Here is a 14,450-nt window from a genome sequence, read left to right on the forward strand (position 1 = left end):
AGAACCTTTTCACTAATACATGGTTCTACAGGGGTGGGCAAACTTTGGATCCGGCCTGTGAGCCCATTCAACCCCCCCAAATTATTTTGGGATAAACACTCCAGGCCAATCTTGAATGTCTAAAACTAAATAGAAAGTATGTAGACTTTAGAATGGACCTACATGCCTTTTTTCTGGACCGCAAATGGCTTTTTAATTAACATTGAGAGAGAAAATCTGTGTGGCCCTCTGCTGAATTTTGAAATCCCAATGTGGCCCTTGAGCCAAAATAATTGCCCATTCCTGTTCTAAGTAGGAAACCTTACAGGATCCCTTATACCACTAACAGGTTCTAAGTAAGTAGAACGTTTTTCACCATCAAAGGGTTCTACCTGGAAACAAAAAGTGTTCTCCTATGGGGACAAATGAAGAACCATTTTTTTAAGTGTAGTTTTGTGACAGTGCATGTGCCCTTGATGATTGATTGATTTAATTTATTGGATAATTATTGGGTAAGTATTAGGCTGCTTCAGATGCATACAACAAAAAAAGAAAAAAAAGCCTGTAGGCTAATTTCCATCATGGTCCTCGTGATTCTATAGTCAACTCAATATACAAGTATCTACTTTTGATAACAATTCACTTTGCAGAGTAAGTAACTGTCTGTGTTGAAATCAAATTTTATTAGTCACATGTGACGAATACAACAGGTTACAGTGAAATTACACCTGAATTACACCTTACAGTGAATTACACCTTACAGTGAAATGCTTACTTACAAGCCCTTAACTGACAGTGCAGTTTCAAAAAATACAGATAAGAATAAGAGATAAAAGTAACAAGTAATTAAAGAGGAGCAGTAAAAAAAATAACAATATATACAGGGGGGTGCCGGTACAGAGTCAATGTGCGGGGGCAGCGGTTAGTTGAGGTAGTATGTACATGTAGGTAGAGTTAATTAAAGTGACTATGCATAGATTACAACAGAGTGGCAGTGGTGTGGGGAGGGGAGGGGGCGCAATGTGAATAGTCTGGGTAGCCATTTGACTAGATGTTCAAGAGTCTTATGGCTTGGGGGTAGAAGCTGTTTAGAAGCATCTTGGACCTAGACTTGGCGCTCCGATACCGCTTGCCGGGTGGTAGAAGAGAGAACCGTCTATGACTAGGGTGGCTGGAGTCTTTGACAATTTTTAGGGCCTTCCTCTGACACCTGGTATAGAGGTCCTGGATGACAAGAAGCTTGGCCACAGTGATGTACTGGGCTGTTCGCACTACACTGTGTAGTGCCTTGCGGTCGGAGGCTGAGCAGTAGCCATACCAGGCAGTGATGCAACCAGATGCTCGATGGTGCAGCTGTAGAACCTTTTGAGTATCTGAGGACACATGCCAATCATGTCCACAATCATCTCCTTTGTCTTGATCACGTTGAGGGAGAGGTTGTCCTGGCACCACACGGCCAGGTCTCTGACCTCCTCCCTATAGGCTGTCTCGTTGTTGTCGTGATCAGGCCTACCACTGTTGTGTCATCGGCAATTTAATGATGGTGTTGCAGTCGTGCCTGGCCGTGCAGTCATGAGTGAACAGGGAGTACAGGAGGGGGCTGAGCACGCACCATTGAGTGGCCCCTGTGTTGAGGATCAGTGTGGCGGATGTGTTGTTACCTACCCTTACCACCTGAGGGCAGCACATCAAGGAAGTTCAGGATCCAGTTGCAGAGGGAGGTGTTTAGTCCCAGGGTCCTTAGCTTATAGATGAGCTTGGAGGGCACTATGGTGTTGAACGCTAAAGCTGTAGTTAATGAATAGCGTTCTCACATAGGTGTTCCTTTTGTCCAGGTGGGAAAGGGCAGTGTGGAGTGCAATAGAGACTGCATCATCTGTGGATATGTTGGGGCGGTATGGAAATTGGAGTGGGTCTAGGGTTTCTGGGATGATGGTGTTGATGTGAGCCATGACCAGCCTTTCAAAGCATTTCATGGCTATAGATGTGAGTACTACGGGTCAGTAGTCATTTAGGCAGGTTACCTTAGTGTTCTCCGGCGCCGACAGAGATGGCCGCCTCGCTTCGCGTTCCTAGGAAACTATGCAGTTTTTTGTTTTTTTACGTGTTATTTCTTACATTAGTACCCCAGGTCATCTTAGGTTTCATTACATACAGTCGAGAAGAACTACTGAATATAAGATCAGCGTCAACTCACCATCAGTACGACCAAGAATATGTTTTTCGCGACGCGGACCCTGTGTTCTGCCTTACAAACAGGACAACGGAGTGGATCCTATGCAGCGACCAAAAAAACGACTACGAAAGAGAGGGAAACGAGGCGGTCTTCTGGTCAGACTCCGGAGACGGGCACAGCGCGCACCACTCCCTAGCATTCTTCTTGCCAATGTCCAGTCTCTTGACAACAAGGTTGATGAAATCCGAGCAAGGGTAGCATTCCAGAGGGACATCAGAGACTGTAACGTCTTTTGCTTCACTGAAACATGGCTCACTGGAGAGACTCTATCCGAAGCGGTGCAGCCAACGGGTTTCTCCACACATCGCGCTGACAGAAACAAACATCTTTCTGGTAAGAAGAGGGGCGGGGGCGTATGCCTCATGGCCAACGTGACATGGTGTGATGAAAGAAACATACAGGAACTCAAATCCTTCTGTTCACCTGATTTAGAATTCCTCACAATCAAATGTAGACCGCATTATCTACCAAGAGAATTCTCTTCGATTATAATCACAGCCGTATATATCCCCCCCCAAGCAGACACATCGATGGCTCTGAACGAACTTTATTTAACTCTCTGCAAACTGGAAACGATTTATCCGGAGGCTGCATTCATTGTAGCTGGGGATTTTAACAAGGCTAATCTGAAAACAAGACTCCCCAAATTTTATCAGCATATCGATTGCGCAACCAGGGGAGGAAAGACCTTGGATCATTGTTACTCTAACTTCCGCGACGCATATAAGGCCCTGCCCCGCCCCCCTTTCGGAAAAGCTGACCACGACTCCATTTTGTTGATCCCTGCCTACAGACAGAAACTAAAACAAGAGGCTCCCACGCTGAGGTCTGTCCAACGCTGGTCCGACCAAGCTGACTCCACACTCCAAGACTGCTTCCATCACGTGGACTGGGAGATGTTTCGTATTGCGTCAGATAACATTGACGAATACGCTGATTCGGTGTGCGAGTTCATTAGAACGTGCGTTGAAGATGTCGTTCCCATAGCAACGATTAAAACATTCCCTAACCAGAAACCGTGGATTGATGGCAGCATTCGTGTGAAACTGAAAGCGCGAACCACTGCTTTTAATCAGGGCAAGGTGTCTGGTAACATGACCGAATACAAACAGTGCAGCTATTCCCTCCGCAAGGCTATCAAACAAGCTAAGCGCCAGTACAGAGACAAAGTAGAATCTCAATTCAACGGCTCAGACACAAGAGGCATGTGGCAGGGTCTACAGTCAATCACGGACTACAGGAAGAAATCCAGCCCAGTCACGGACCAGGATGTCTTGCTCCCAGGCAGACTAAATAACTTTTTTGCCCGCTTTGAGGACAATACAGTGCCACTGACACGGCCTGCAACGAAAACATGCGGTCTCTCCTTCACTGCAGCCGAGGTGAGTAAGACATTTAAACGTGTTAACCCTCGCAAGGCTGCAGGCCCAGACGGCATCCCCAGCCGCGCCCTCAGAGCATGCGCAGACCAGCTGGCCGGTGTGTTTACGGACATATTCAATCAATCCCTATACCAGTCTGCTGTTCCCACATGCTTCAAGAGGGCCACCATTGGTCCTGTTCCCAAGAAAGCTAAGGTAACTGAGCTAAACGACTACCGCCCCGTAGCACTCACATCCGTCATCATGAAGTGCTTTGAGAGACTAGTCAAGGACCATATCACCTCCACCCTACCTGACACCCTAGACCCACTCCAATTTGCTTACCGCCCAAATAGGTCCACAGACGATGCAATCTCAACCACACTGCACACTGCCCTAACCCATCTGGACAAGAGGAATACCTATGTGAGAATGCTGTTCATCGACTACAGCTCGGCATTCAACACCATAGTACCCTCCAAGCTCGTCATCAAGCTCGAGACCCTGGGTCTCGACCCCGCCCTGTGCAACTGGGTACTGGACTTCCTGACGGGCCGCCCCCAGGTGGTGAGGGTAGGCAACAACATCTCCTCCCCGCTGATCCTCAACACTGGGGCCCCACAAGGGTGCGTTCTGAGCCCTCTCCTGTACTCCCTGTTCACCCACGACTGCGTGGCCACGCACGCCTCCAACTCAATCATCAAGTTTGCGGACGACACAACAGTGGTAGGCTTGATTACCAACAACGACGAGACGGCCTACAGGGAGGAGGTGAGGGCCCTCGGAGTGTGGTGTCAGGAAAATAACCTCACACTCAACGTCAACAAAACTAAGGAGATGATTGTGGACTTCAGGAAACAGCAGAGGGAACACCCCCCTATCCACATCGATGGAACAGTAGTGGAGAGGGTAGCAAGTTTTAAGTTCCTCGGCATACACATCACAGACAAACTGAATTGGTCCACTCACACAGACAGCATCGTGAAGAAGGCGCAGCAGCGCCTCTTCAACCTCAGGAGGCTGAAGAAATTTGGCTTGTCACCAAAAGCACTCACAAACTTCTACAGATGCACAATCGAGAGCATCCTGGCGGGCCTGGTATGGCAACTGCACCGCCCTCAACCGTAAGGCTCTCCAGAGGGTAGTGAGGTCTGCACAACGCATCACCGGGGGCAAACTACCTGCCCTCCAGGACACCTACACCACCCGATGTCACAGGAAGGCCATAAAGATCATCAAGGACATCAACCACCCGAGCCACTGCCTGTTCACCCCGCTATCATCCAGAAGGCGAGGTCAGTACAGGTGCATCAAAGCTGGGACCGAGAGACTGAAAAACAGCTTCTATCTCAAGGCCATCAGACTGTTAAACAGCCACCACTAACACTGAGTGGCTGCTGCCAACACACTGACACTGACTCAACTCCAGCCACTTTAATAATGGGAATTGATGGGAAATGATGTAAATATATCACTAGCCACTTTAAACAATGCTACCTTATATAATGTTACTTACCCTACATTATTCATCTCATATGCATACGTATATACTGTACTCTATATCATCGACTGTATCCTTATGTAATACATGTATCACTAGCCACTTTATACTATGCCACTTTGTTTACATACTCATCTCATTTGTACATACTGTACTCGATACCATCTACTGTATCTTGCCTATGCTGCTCTGTACCATCACTCATTCATATATCCTTATGTACATATTCTTTATCCCCTTACACTGTGTACAAGACAGTAGTTTTGGAATTGTTAGTTAGATACTTGTTATTACTGCATTGTCGGAACTAGAAGCACAAGCATTTCGCTACACTCGCATTAACATCTGCTAACCATGTGTATGTGACAAATAAAATTTGATTTGATTTATGGTGGTCTGCTTAAAACATGTTGGTATTACCTACTCAGACAGGGAGAGGTTGAAAATGTCAGTGAAGACACTTGCTAGTTGTTCAGTGCGTGCTCGCAGTACACGTTCTGGTAATCCGTCTGGTCCTGTGGCCTTGTGAATGTTGACCTGTCTAAAAGTCTTACTCACATCGGCTGCTGAGAGCATGATCACACTCTTCAGGTACAGCTGGTGCTCTCTTGCATGTTTCAGTGTTATTTGCCTCAAGGTGAGCATAGAAGTAGTTTAGCTCATCCGGGAGGCTCGTGTCACTGGGCAGCTCTCGGCTGTGCTTCCCTTTGTAGTCTGTAATGGTTTGCAGGGCCTGCCACATCCAACGAGTGTCAGTGCCGGTGTAGTACGACTCAATCATAATCCTGTATTGACGCTTTGCCTGTTTGATGGTTTGTCGGAGGGCATAGCGGGATTTGTTAAAAGCTTCCGTGTTAGAGTCCTGCTCCTGACCTCTTCTTTATTTATCTAGTCACTGGTGTATCCTGCTTTAATTTTTGCTTGTAAGCAGGAATCCGGAGGATAGAATTTGATTTATACAAGTATCTACTTTTGATAGCAATTAACTTTACAGCGTAAGTAACTGTTCTGATGCTATCCCTGTGTATTTTTGCAGCTTTTAGATCTTCTTTGTCTGAGAGTGTGTCTTTAGGGGCCACTTTCCAGGTCACAGATTAAGCAGAGTCCTTGATTAAAATGCGCGTTCAGAATCTCGTCGAGGACTAGGCTTTATCTGGAGATCTCTTTCTCTGAGTGATGTTTCTAACCTTGTTCTCTGGGCCTTGTCCGGTTCAGTCCAGGATCTGGAGGAGAAGGTGCGTTTCACCAGGAAGGACAGGAGGAACTCCCTCCACCGCACCCAGCTGCTGGAGAGCCAGATGAAGACGGTGAAGGGAGAGCTGGTGGACACACTGGACCACCTGCAGGAGCTACGAGACCGATTGAGACGCTCACAGGCCAACGCAGAGCAGCGCAAAGTTGACATGGAGAAACTGCAAGCAGGGATGAGGTGAGAGAGCCCCAAATGCAAACAGTCCTGTCCGTTGGCCTCATCTTGTGTTCCTACAGATGAGTTGGGCAGAAGCCCCTTCATCCCTCTCCCAAGTCATTTAGTACCCGAGGCTCCATTTGGTATCTGGTACTTTGACCTCCCTCTTCACTCCTTTTCAGCAATGGGGCCATAACACCTCAAGCTTGAAGCTTGACGACAAAGCTGAATCCAAATAATTTATTTGTAAAAATGTATATTGCCTCAAGGAATGTTAAAATAATTACTGTATCTGTCGTTACAATTTGTACTGCTCCCAAATTATTTGAAATACTTATCTATTTTGCTTTTGCGGGCGCCAAAGACGTGGATGTCGATTATGGCAGCCCCCCGCACCTCTGATTCAGAGGGGTTGGGTTAATTGCGGAAGACACATTTCAGTTGAATACGTTCAATTGGACAACTGACTAGGTATCCCCCTTTTACTCTGTTTTTTGTGACTTGATTTTCGTTGGGGGTTGATAAACACTGAACTTATTTCAGCTCCTATTCCCAGCACTTCTTACCCTGTCTGGGTTGTGTGGGAACTTGGAGCCAAACCAGTGTAAATTATTACCAAAGGACTGTGCTACAGGCCAATGGGAAAGAAGCAAAAATATGATGGCCATGGTTCTGTTTTTAACTTGTGTAAAATTAGATAAATGCTGTGTTGCTTCTGTGGTGTTCTATTGTCAAGGGTTGTCCAAGGTTATGTGCTTAAAGTAATTTTCCAGGGGACAAAGACTGAACACCCCCCACACCCCCGTTTGTAATACATCACTTGGAGGCAATTGTCACTGGTTGTGGGGAATCTGTTGCTGCTGTTTTTCAAACACACTTTCTGTGACGCAGCAGCTGCCCATACAGATTGTGTAACAAAGTTTAACTGGTGCTACTTGTCTTTTTATAAGGTAGACTATAGGCTATCGACATTACGTCCTTGCCTGCCCTCCAGTTCCAGTTCATACATTATGAAAAGAAAACATTCATATCATGACAGTTTTATTGGGGGATTTTCCATGTGTATCCCTAGGATCATGTCTTTCATATTGTTTCATGAAACTCTTTCAGATGCTTTGTTTCAATTGAAAATATTTGAGTGCCAAGATGTGGCTGTGACCCCACTCTCCGAGAGTGTCTCAGGGGGAGTTGGGATATGCAAAAAAAACATTTCCAATTCACACATGCGTATTAATACACACTTGTACATGAAACGGGAGAAATATAAGCATCCTAATTATTCATATTATTATTAGTGGGGCTTGCGAAGCAAGAGTGCAATATCAAATCAAATTGATTTATATAGCCCTTCGTACATCAGCTGATATCTCAAAGTGCTGTACAGAAACCCAGCCTATATGTTAGCCTAATTTCAGTTTATGCAACAAAACAAATAGTCATTGTGTAGAGAATCATTGTACCATCTAAACAGCTTTGAAATATATTTTTCATAACAAAAAAGCTTGTATTTTCAGAAGTTTGAAGCTATTGTACAAAACTGAAAGTAAACGCAAAAGCAAACTTAAGAATGGGAAGCATAGAAATAGCGCACGTAGAACAGATCTACTGCTTCGTAGACTTGCTTTCAACGAGAATGACAGATCTATAATGGACATTTATGTGCATTTGGTCAGGTCGCCCAAAAAGTTACATATTGCAGCTTTAAATCTTTGACATTCTTCTGAGTTATTATTATTTAGAAAGCTACTCGTACACCGTTTTTAAAGCTAGGAATGCCATTGAAACTTTAAAACATGCATATCGGTCTGGAATATTGTGCTTGATATCTTTTTAAACTATTAAGCTACTTCTCTGCTAATCAAATCTGATGTCGGTACAAAAATATCTGCTACCAATCTAACAATACAGCTGTTTTAGTAACCGCATGAACTGTATTTTTGTAATCACGTTTTCATAACGTTAAATGACAAATTTATAGGTGTGCCAAGCTTGTAGCGTCATACCCAAGAAGACTCAAGGCTGTAATTTCTTCCAAAGGTGCTTCCACAAAGTTCTGAGTAAAGGGTCTGAATACTTATGTAAATGTGGTTTCAGTTTCTTTATAAATGTCCTACTACTTTACGAATTCACTGTATTTGTTTGAAACCCACAGCATGAATGATTGAGTTGCTTTGCTTTCCTAAGAGTGTTGTCCACGTAATCCTGCCTTTTATTCGCATCTTCTGACAGAAGATCACTTCGTCCTATGTCTTTCTGCTTTCAGTTCACGTGCAGAAACTGTAGTAAAGACATTTTTATAATCTATTTTTATAATCTAACTGCCCCACAATCCAGAGTAATACGGTTGATATAGTAGTCTATAAAAGTAATCAGACCAATTATTTAACTTTGACTATATGTAACTGCTTTGCTTTAAATAGTAAATTAACTTTTTAAAACCTCTTCAATTACCACAGAAATACTTTTTAAAGAGCTAATGGGCGCCAGGTAGCTTATTGGTTAGAGCGTTGGGACAGTAACCCAGATCCGGCTAAATGAAAAGTCTGATGTGGAGGCCTCCCGGGTGGCGCAGTGGTTAAGGGCGCTGTACTGCAGCGCCAGCTGTGCCATCAGAGTCCCTGGGTTCGCGCCCAGGCTCTGTCGTAACCGGCCGCGACCGGGAGGTCGGTCCGTGGGGCGACGCACAATTGGCCTAGCGTCGTCCGGGTTAGGGAGGGCTTGGTCGGTAGGGATGTCCTTGTCTCATCGCGCACCAGCGACTCCTGTGGCGGGCCGGGCGCAGTGCGCGCTAACCAAGGTTGCCAGGTGCACGGTGTATCCTCCGACACATTGGTGCGTCTGGCTTCCGGGTTGGAGGCGCGCTGTGTTAAGAAGCAGTGCGGCTGGTTGGGTTGTGTATCGGAGGACGCATGACTTTCAACCTTCGTCTCTCCCGAGCCCGTACGGGAGTTGTAGCGATGAGACAAGATAGTAGCTACTACAACAATTGGATACCACGAAATTGGGGAGAAAAAGGGGTAAAATTTCAAAAAATAAAAATAAAAGTCTGATGAGCAAGTCACTTAACCCTAATTTGCTGCAGGGGCACCTTATTACTATAGCTGACCCTGTAAAACAACACTTTTCATTGCAACAGGAACAATAAAAACAAAAAAATGAAGTTGGAATTTTACATACATGGAGGTCATTAAAACTGTTTATCAACCACTACACAAATTATAGTTTTGGCAAGTCGGTTGGGACATCTACATGACACAAGTAATTTTTCCAACAATTTTTTACAGACAGATTATTTCACTTATAATTCACTGTATCACAATTCCAGTGGGTCAGAAGTTTACATACACTAAGTTGATTGTGCCTTTTAAACAGCTTGGAAAATTCCAGAAAATGATGTCATGGCTTTAGATGCTTCTGATGGGCTAATTAACATCATTTGAGTCAATTGGAGGTGTACCTGTGGATGTATTTCAAGGCCTACCTTCAAACTCAGTGCCTCTTTGCTTGACATCATGGGAAAATCCAAAGAAATCAGCCAAGACCTCAGAAAATAATTGTAGACCTCCTCCACAAGTCTTGTTCATCCTTGGGAACAATTTCCAAACGCCTGAAGGTACCATGTTCATCTGTACAAACAATAGTATGCAAGTATAAACACCATGGGACCACACAGCCATCATAATGCTCAGGAAGGAGACGCGTTCTGTCTCCTAGAGATGAACATACTTTGGTGCGAAAAGTGCAAATCAATCCCAGAACAACAGCAAAGGACCTTGTGAAGATGCTGGAGGAAACAGGTAAAAAGTATCTATATCCACAGTTAAACGTGTCCTATAAAGACATAACCTGAAAGGCCGTTCAGCAATGAAGAAGCCACTGCTCCAAAACTGGCATAAAAAAAAGCCAGACTACAGTTTGCAACTGCACATGGGGACAAAGATCGTACTTTTTGGAGAAATGTCCTCTGGTCTGATGAAACAAACTGAACTGTTTGGCCATAATGACCATCATTATGTTTGGAGGAAAAAGGGGGAGGCTTGCAAGCCAAAGAACACCATCCCAACCGTGAAGTACACTGGTGGGGGTGCTTTGCTGCAGGAGGGACTGGCTTCATGAGGTAGGAACATTTTGGATATATTGAAGCAACATCTCAAGACATCAGTCAGGAAGTTGAAGCTTGGTCACAAATGGGTGTTCCAAATGGATAATGACCCCAAGCATACTTCCAAAGTTGTGGCAAAACTGCTTTAGCACAACGATGTCAAGGTATTGGAGTGGCCATCACAAAGCCCTGACCTCGACCCTATAAAAAATGTGTGGGCATAACTGAAAAAGTGTGTGCAAGGAGGCCTACAAACCTGACTGTTACCCCAGCTCTGTCAGGAGGAATGGGCCAAAATTCACCCAACTTATTGTGGGAAGCTTGTGGAAGGCTACTTGAAACGTTTGGCCCAAGTTAAACAATTTAAAGGCAATGCTAGCAAATATTAATTGAGTGTATGTACACTTCTGACCCACTGGGAATGTGATGAAAGAAATTAAAGCTGAAATAAATCACTATTATTCTACATTTCACATTCTTAACATAAAGTGGTGATCCTAACTGACCTAAGACAGGGAATTTCTACTAGGATTAAATGGCAGAAATTGTGAAAAACTGAGTTGAAATGTATTTGGCTAAGGTGTATGTAAACTTCTGACTTGTACACGTACACACACACACACACACACACTACCTGTCAAAAGTTAACACCTACTCATTCAAGGGTTTCTTTATTTTTACTATTTTCTACATTGTAGAATAATAGTGAAGTCATCAAAACTATGAAATAACACACATGGAATCATGTAGTACCCAAAAAAGTGTCAAACAAATCTAAATATATTTTATATTTGAGATTATTCAAATAGCCACCCTTTGCCTTGATGACAGCTTTGCACACTCTTGGCATTATCTCAACCAGCTTCACCTGGAATGCTTTTCCAACAGTCTTGAAGGAGTTCCCACATATGCTGAGCACTTGTTGGCTGCTTTTCCTTCACTCTGCGGCCCGACTCATCCCAAACCAGGTCGGGATTTTGGAGGCCAGGTCATCTGATGCAGCACTCATCACTCTCCTTCTTGGTCAAATAGCCCTTACTCAGACGCCTCCATACTTTACGGTGGGAAATACAAATGCGGAGATTACCCGCTCACCCACTCCTCGTCTCACGAAGACACGGCAGTTGGAACCAAATGTCTCCTATTTGGACTCCAGACCAACGAACATATTTCCACCGGTTTAATGCCCATTGCTCGTGTTTCTTGACCCAAGCAAGTCTCTTCTTCTTATGTGTCGTTTTTAGTAGTGGTTTCTTTGCAGAAATTTGACCATGAAAGCGTGATTCTCGCAGTCTCCTCTGCACAGTTGATGTTGAGATGTCCGTTACTTGAATTTATTTGGGCTGCAATTCCTGAGGCTGGTAACGCTAATGAACTTGTCCTCTGCAGCAGAGGTAACTCTGGGTCTTCCATTCCTGTGGTGAGCCTCATGAGAGCCAGTTTCATCATAGCGCTTGATGGTTTTTGCGACTGCACTTGAAGAAACTTTCAAAGTTCTTGAAATATTCCGTATTGCGTGACCTTCATGTCTTTAAAGTAATGATGGATTTTCTTTTCTCTTAGATGGTCGCCTCGCTTCGAGTACTTGTTTTTTTTAGGTATTATTTCTTACATTGTTAGCCCAGAAAACCTTAAGTGTTATCACATACAGCCGGGAAGAACTATTGGATATAAGAGCAACGTCAATTTACAAACATTACAACCAAGAATACGACTTTCCCGAAGCGCATCCTCTGTTCGGACCACCACCCAGGACATTGGATCTAATCCCATAGGCCGACCCAAAACGATGTCGCCACATAAGGGGTACCCAGAGCGGCCTCCTGGTCAGACTTCGGAGATGTCCACTTCTGAGTAGATTACTCGCCAATGTCCAGTCTCTAGACTACAAGGTGGATGAAATTAGGGCAAGTGTTGCCATCCAGAGACATCAGAGATGGTAACATTCTCTGTTTCATGTAAACACGGCTCTCTCTGAATATGTTGTCGGGGTCGGTACAGCCACCGGGTTTCTTCATGCATTGCGCCGACAAAATAAACATCTCTCTGGGAAGAAGGGCGGAGTGATGTGCTTCATGATTAACGACTCATGGTGTAATCATAACAACATACAAGAACTCAAGTATTTTTGTTCACCTGACCTAGAATTCCTTACAATCAAATTCCACCCACATTATCTCCCAAGAGAACACTCTTCGATTATAGTCACAGCCGTGTATACCCCCCCCTCCCTCCCAAGCAGACACCACGACAGCCCTCAAGGAACTTCACTGGGCTCAATGTAAACTGGAAACCATATCTTGAGGCTGCATTTATTGTAGTTGGGGATTTTAACTAAGAAAATTTGAGAACAAGGCTACCTAAATTCTAGCAGCACATTGACTGTAGCACGCGTGCGGTCAATAAACTGGACCACTGCTACTCTAACTTCCGGGATGCGTACAAGGCCCTCCCCCGCCTTCCCTTCGGCAAATCCGACCACGACTCCATTTTGCTCCTACCATCCTACAGGCAGACACTCAATCAGGAAGTACCCATACTAAGGACTTTTCAACGCAGGTCTGACCAATCAGAATCCACACTTCAAGATTGTTTTGATCACGCGGACTGGGAAATGTTCCAGGGAAGTCTCAGAAAATAACGTTGATTTTATACGCTGACTCTGTGAGTTTATAAGGAAGTGCGTTGGAGATGTGAATATTCAAACCTACCCTAACTAGAAACCGTGGATAGATGGCGGCATTCGCAGGAAACACCACATTCAACCATGGAAAGATGACTAGGAATATGGCAGAATATTAACAGTGTAGTTATTCCCTCCGCAAGGCAATAAAACAAGCGAAATGTCGGTATAGGGACTTAGTGGATTCGCAATTCAACAGCTCCGACACGAGACGTATGTGGCAGGGTCTACATTAAATTACAGACTACAATAAGGAAACCAGCCACGTCACGGACACCGGCATCTTGCTTCCAGACAAACTAAACACCATTGCCTGCGTTGACGATAATACTGTGCCGCCTACCAAGGACTGCGTGCCCCCCCCCCCCTCTTCCGTGGCTGATGTAAGACATTTAAACCCGTTAGCTCTCGCAAGGCTGCCGGCCCAGACGGCATCCCTTGCCGCGTCCTCATCATGCGCAATCCAGCTGGCTGGTGTGTTTACGGACATTCAATCAATCCCTATCCCAGTCTGCTGTTCTCACATGCTTCAAGAGGGCCACCATTGTTCCTGTTCCCAAGAAAACTGAGCTAAACGACTATCGCACCGTAGCACTCACTTCCGTAATCCTAAAGTTCTTTGAGAGACTAGTCAAGGACCATATCACCTCCACCCTACCTGACACCCTAGACCCACTCCAATTTGCTTTCCGCCTCAATAGGTCCACAGACACGCAATCGCAATCACACTGCCCTAACCCATCTGGACGAGGGATACCTATGTAAGAATGTTGTTCATCAACTACAGCTCAGCATTTAACACCATAGTCTCCTCCAAACTCTTCATTAAGCGCAAGGTCAGTACAGGTGCATCAAAGCTGGGACCAAGAGCCTGAAAAACAGCTTCTATCTCAAGGCCTTCAGACTGTTAAACAGCAATCACTAACATTGAGTGGCTGCTGCCAACATACTGACTCAAATCTCTAGCCACTTAATAATAAAAAATTGGATGTAATAAATGCGTCACTATTCACTTTAAACAATGCCACTTTATATAATGTTTACATACCCTACATTACTCATCTCATATGTATATATTGTACTCTATACCATCTACTGCATCTTGCCTATGCCGTTTGGCTATCTCTCATCCATATATTTATATGTACATATTCTTATTCATTCCTTTACACTTGTGTGT

At 44.7% G+C, this 14,450-nt stretch overlaps 1 protein-coding gene across 1 annotated transcript in view; it reads left to right on the forward strand.

Moving 5' to 3' along the window:
• Window positions 1–14,450, forward strand: part of LOC139409760 (coiled-coil domain-containing protein 18-like) — a 48,866-nt gene that overhangs the window by 22,538 nt on the left and 11,878 nt on the right. Inside the window, exon 18 of the mRNA XM_071155141.1 lies at window positions 6,293–6,506. Within this exon, the coding sequence (XP_071011242.1) occupies window positions 6,293–6,506 (214 nt within the window). The remainder of the gene's footprint in view (window positions 1–6,292; window positions 6,507–14,450) is intronic.

The sequence above is a fragment of the Oncorhynchus clarkii genome, chromosome 5, assembly GCF_045791955.1.
Source record: "Oncorhynchus clarkii lewisi isolate Uvic-CL-2024 chromosome 5, UVic_Ocla_1.0, whole genome shotgun sequence".
Taxonomy (NCBI): Eukaryota; Metazoa; Chordata; class Actinopteri; order Salmoniformes; family Salmonidae; genus Oncorhynchus; species Oncorhynchus clarkii.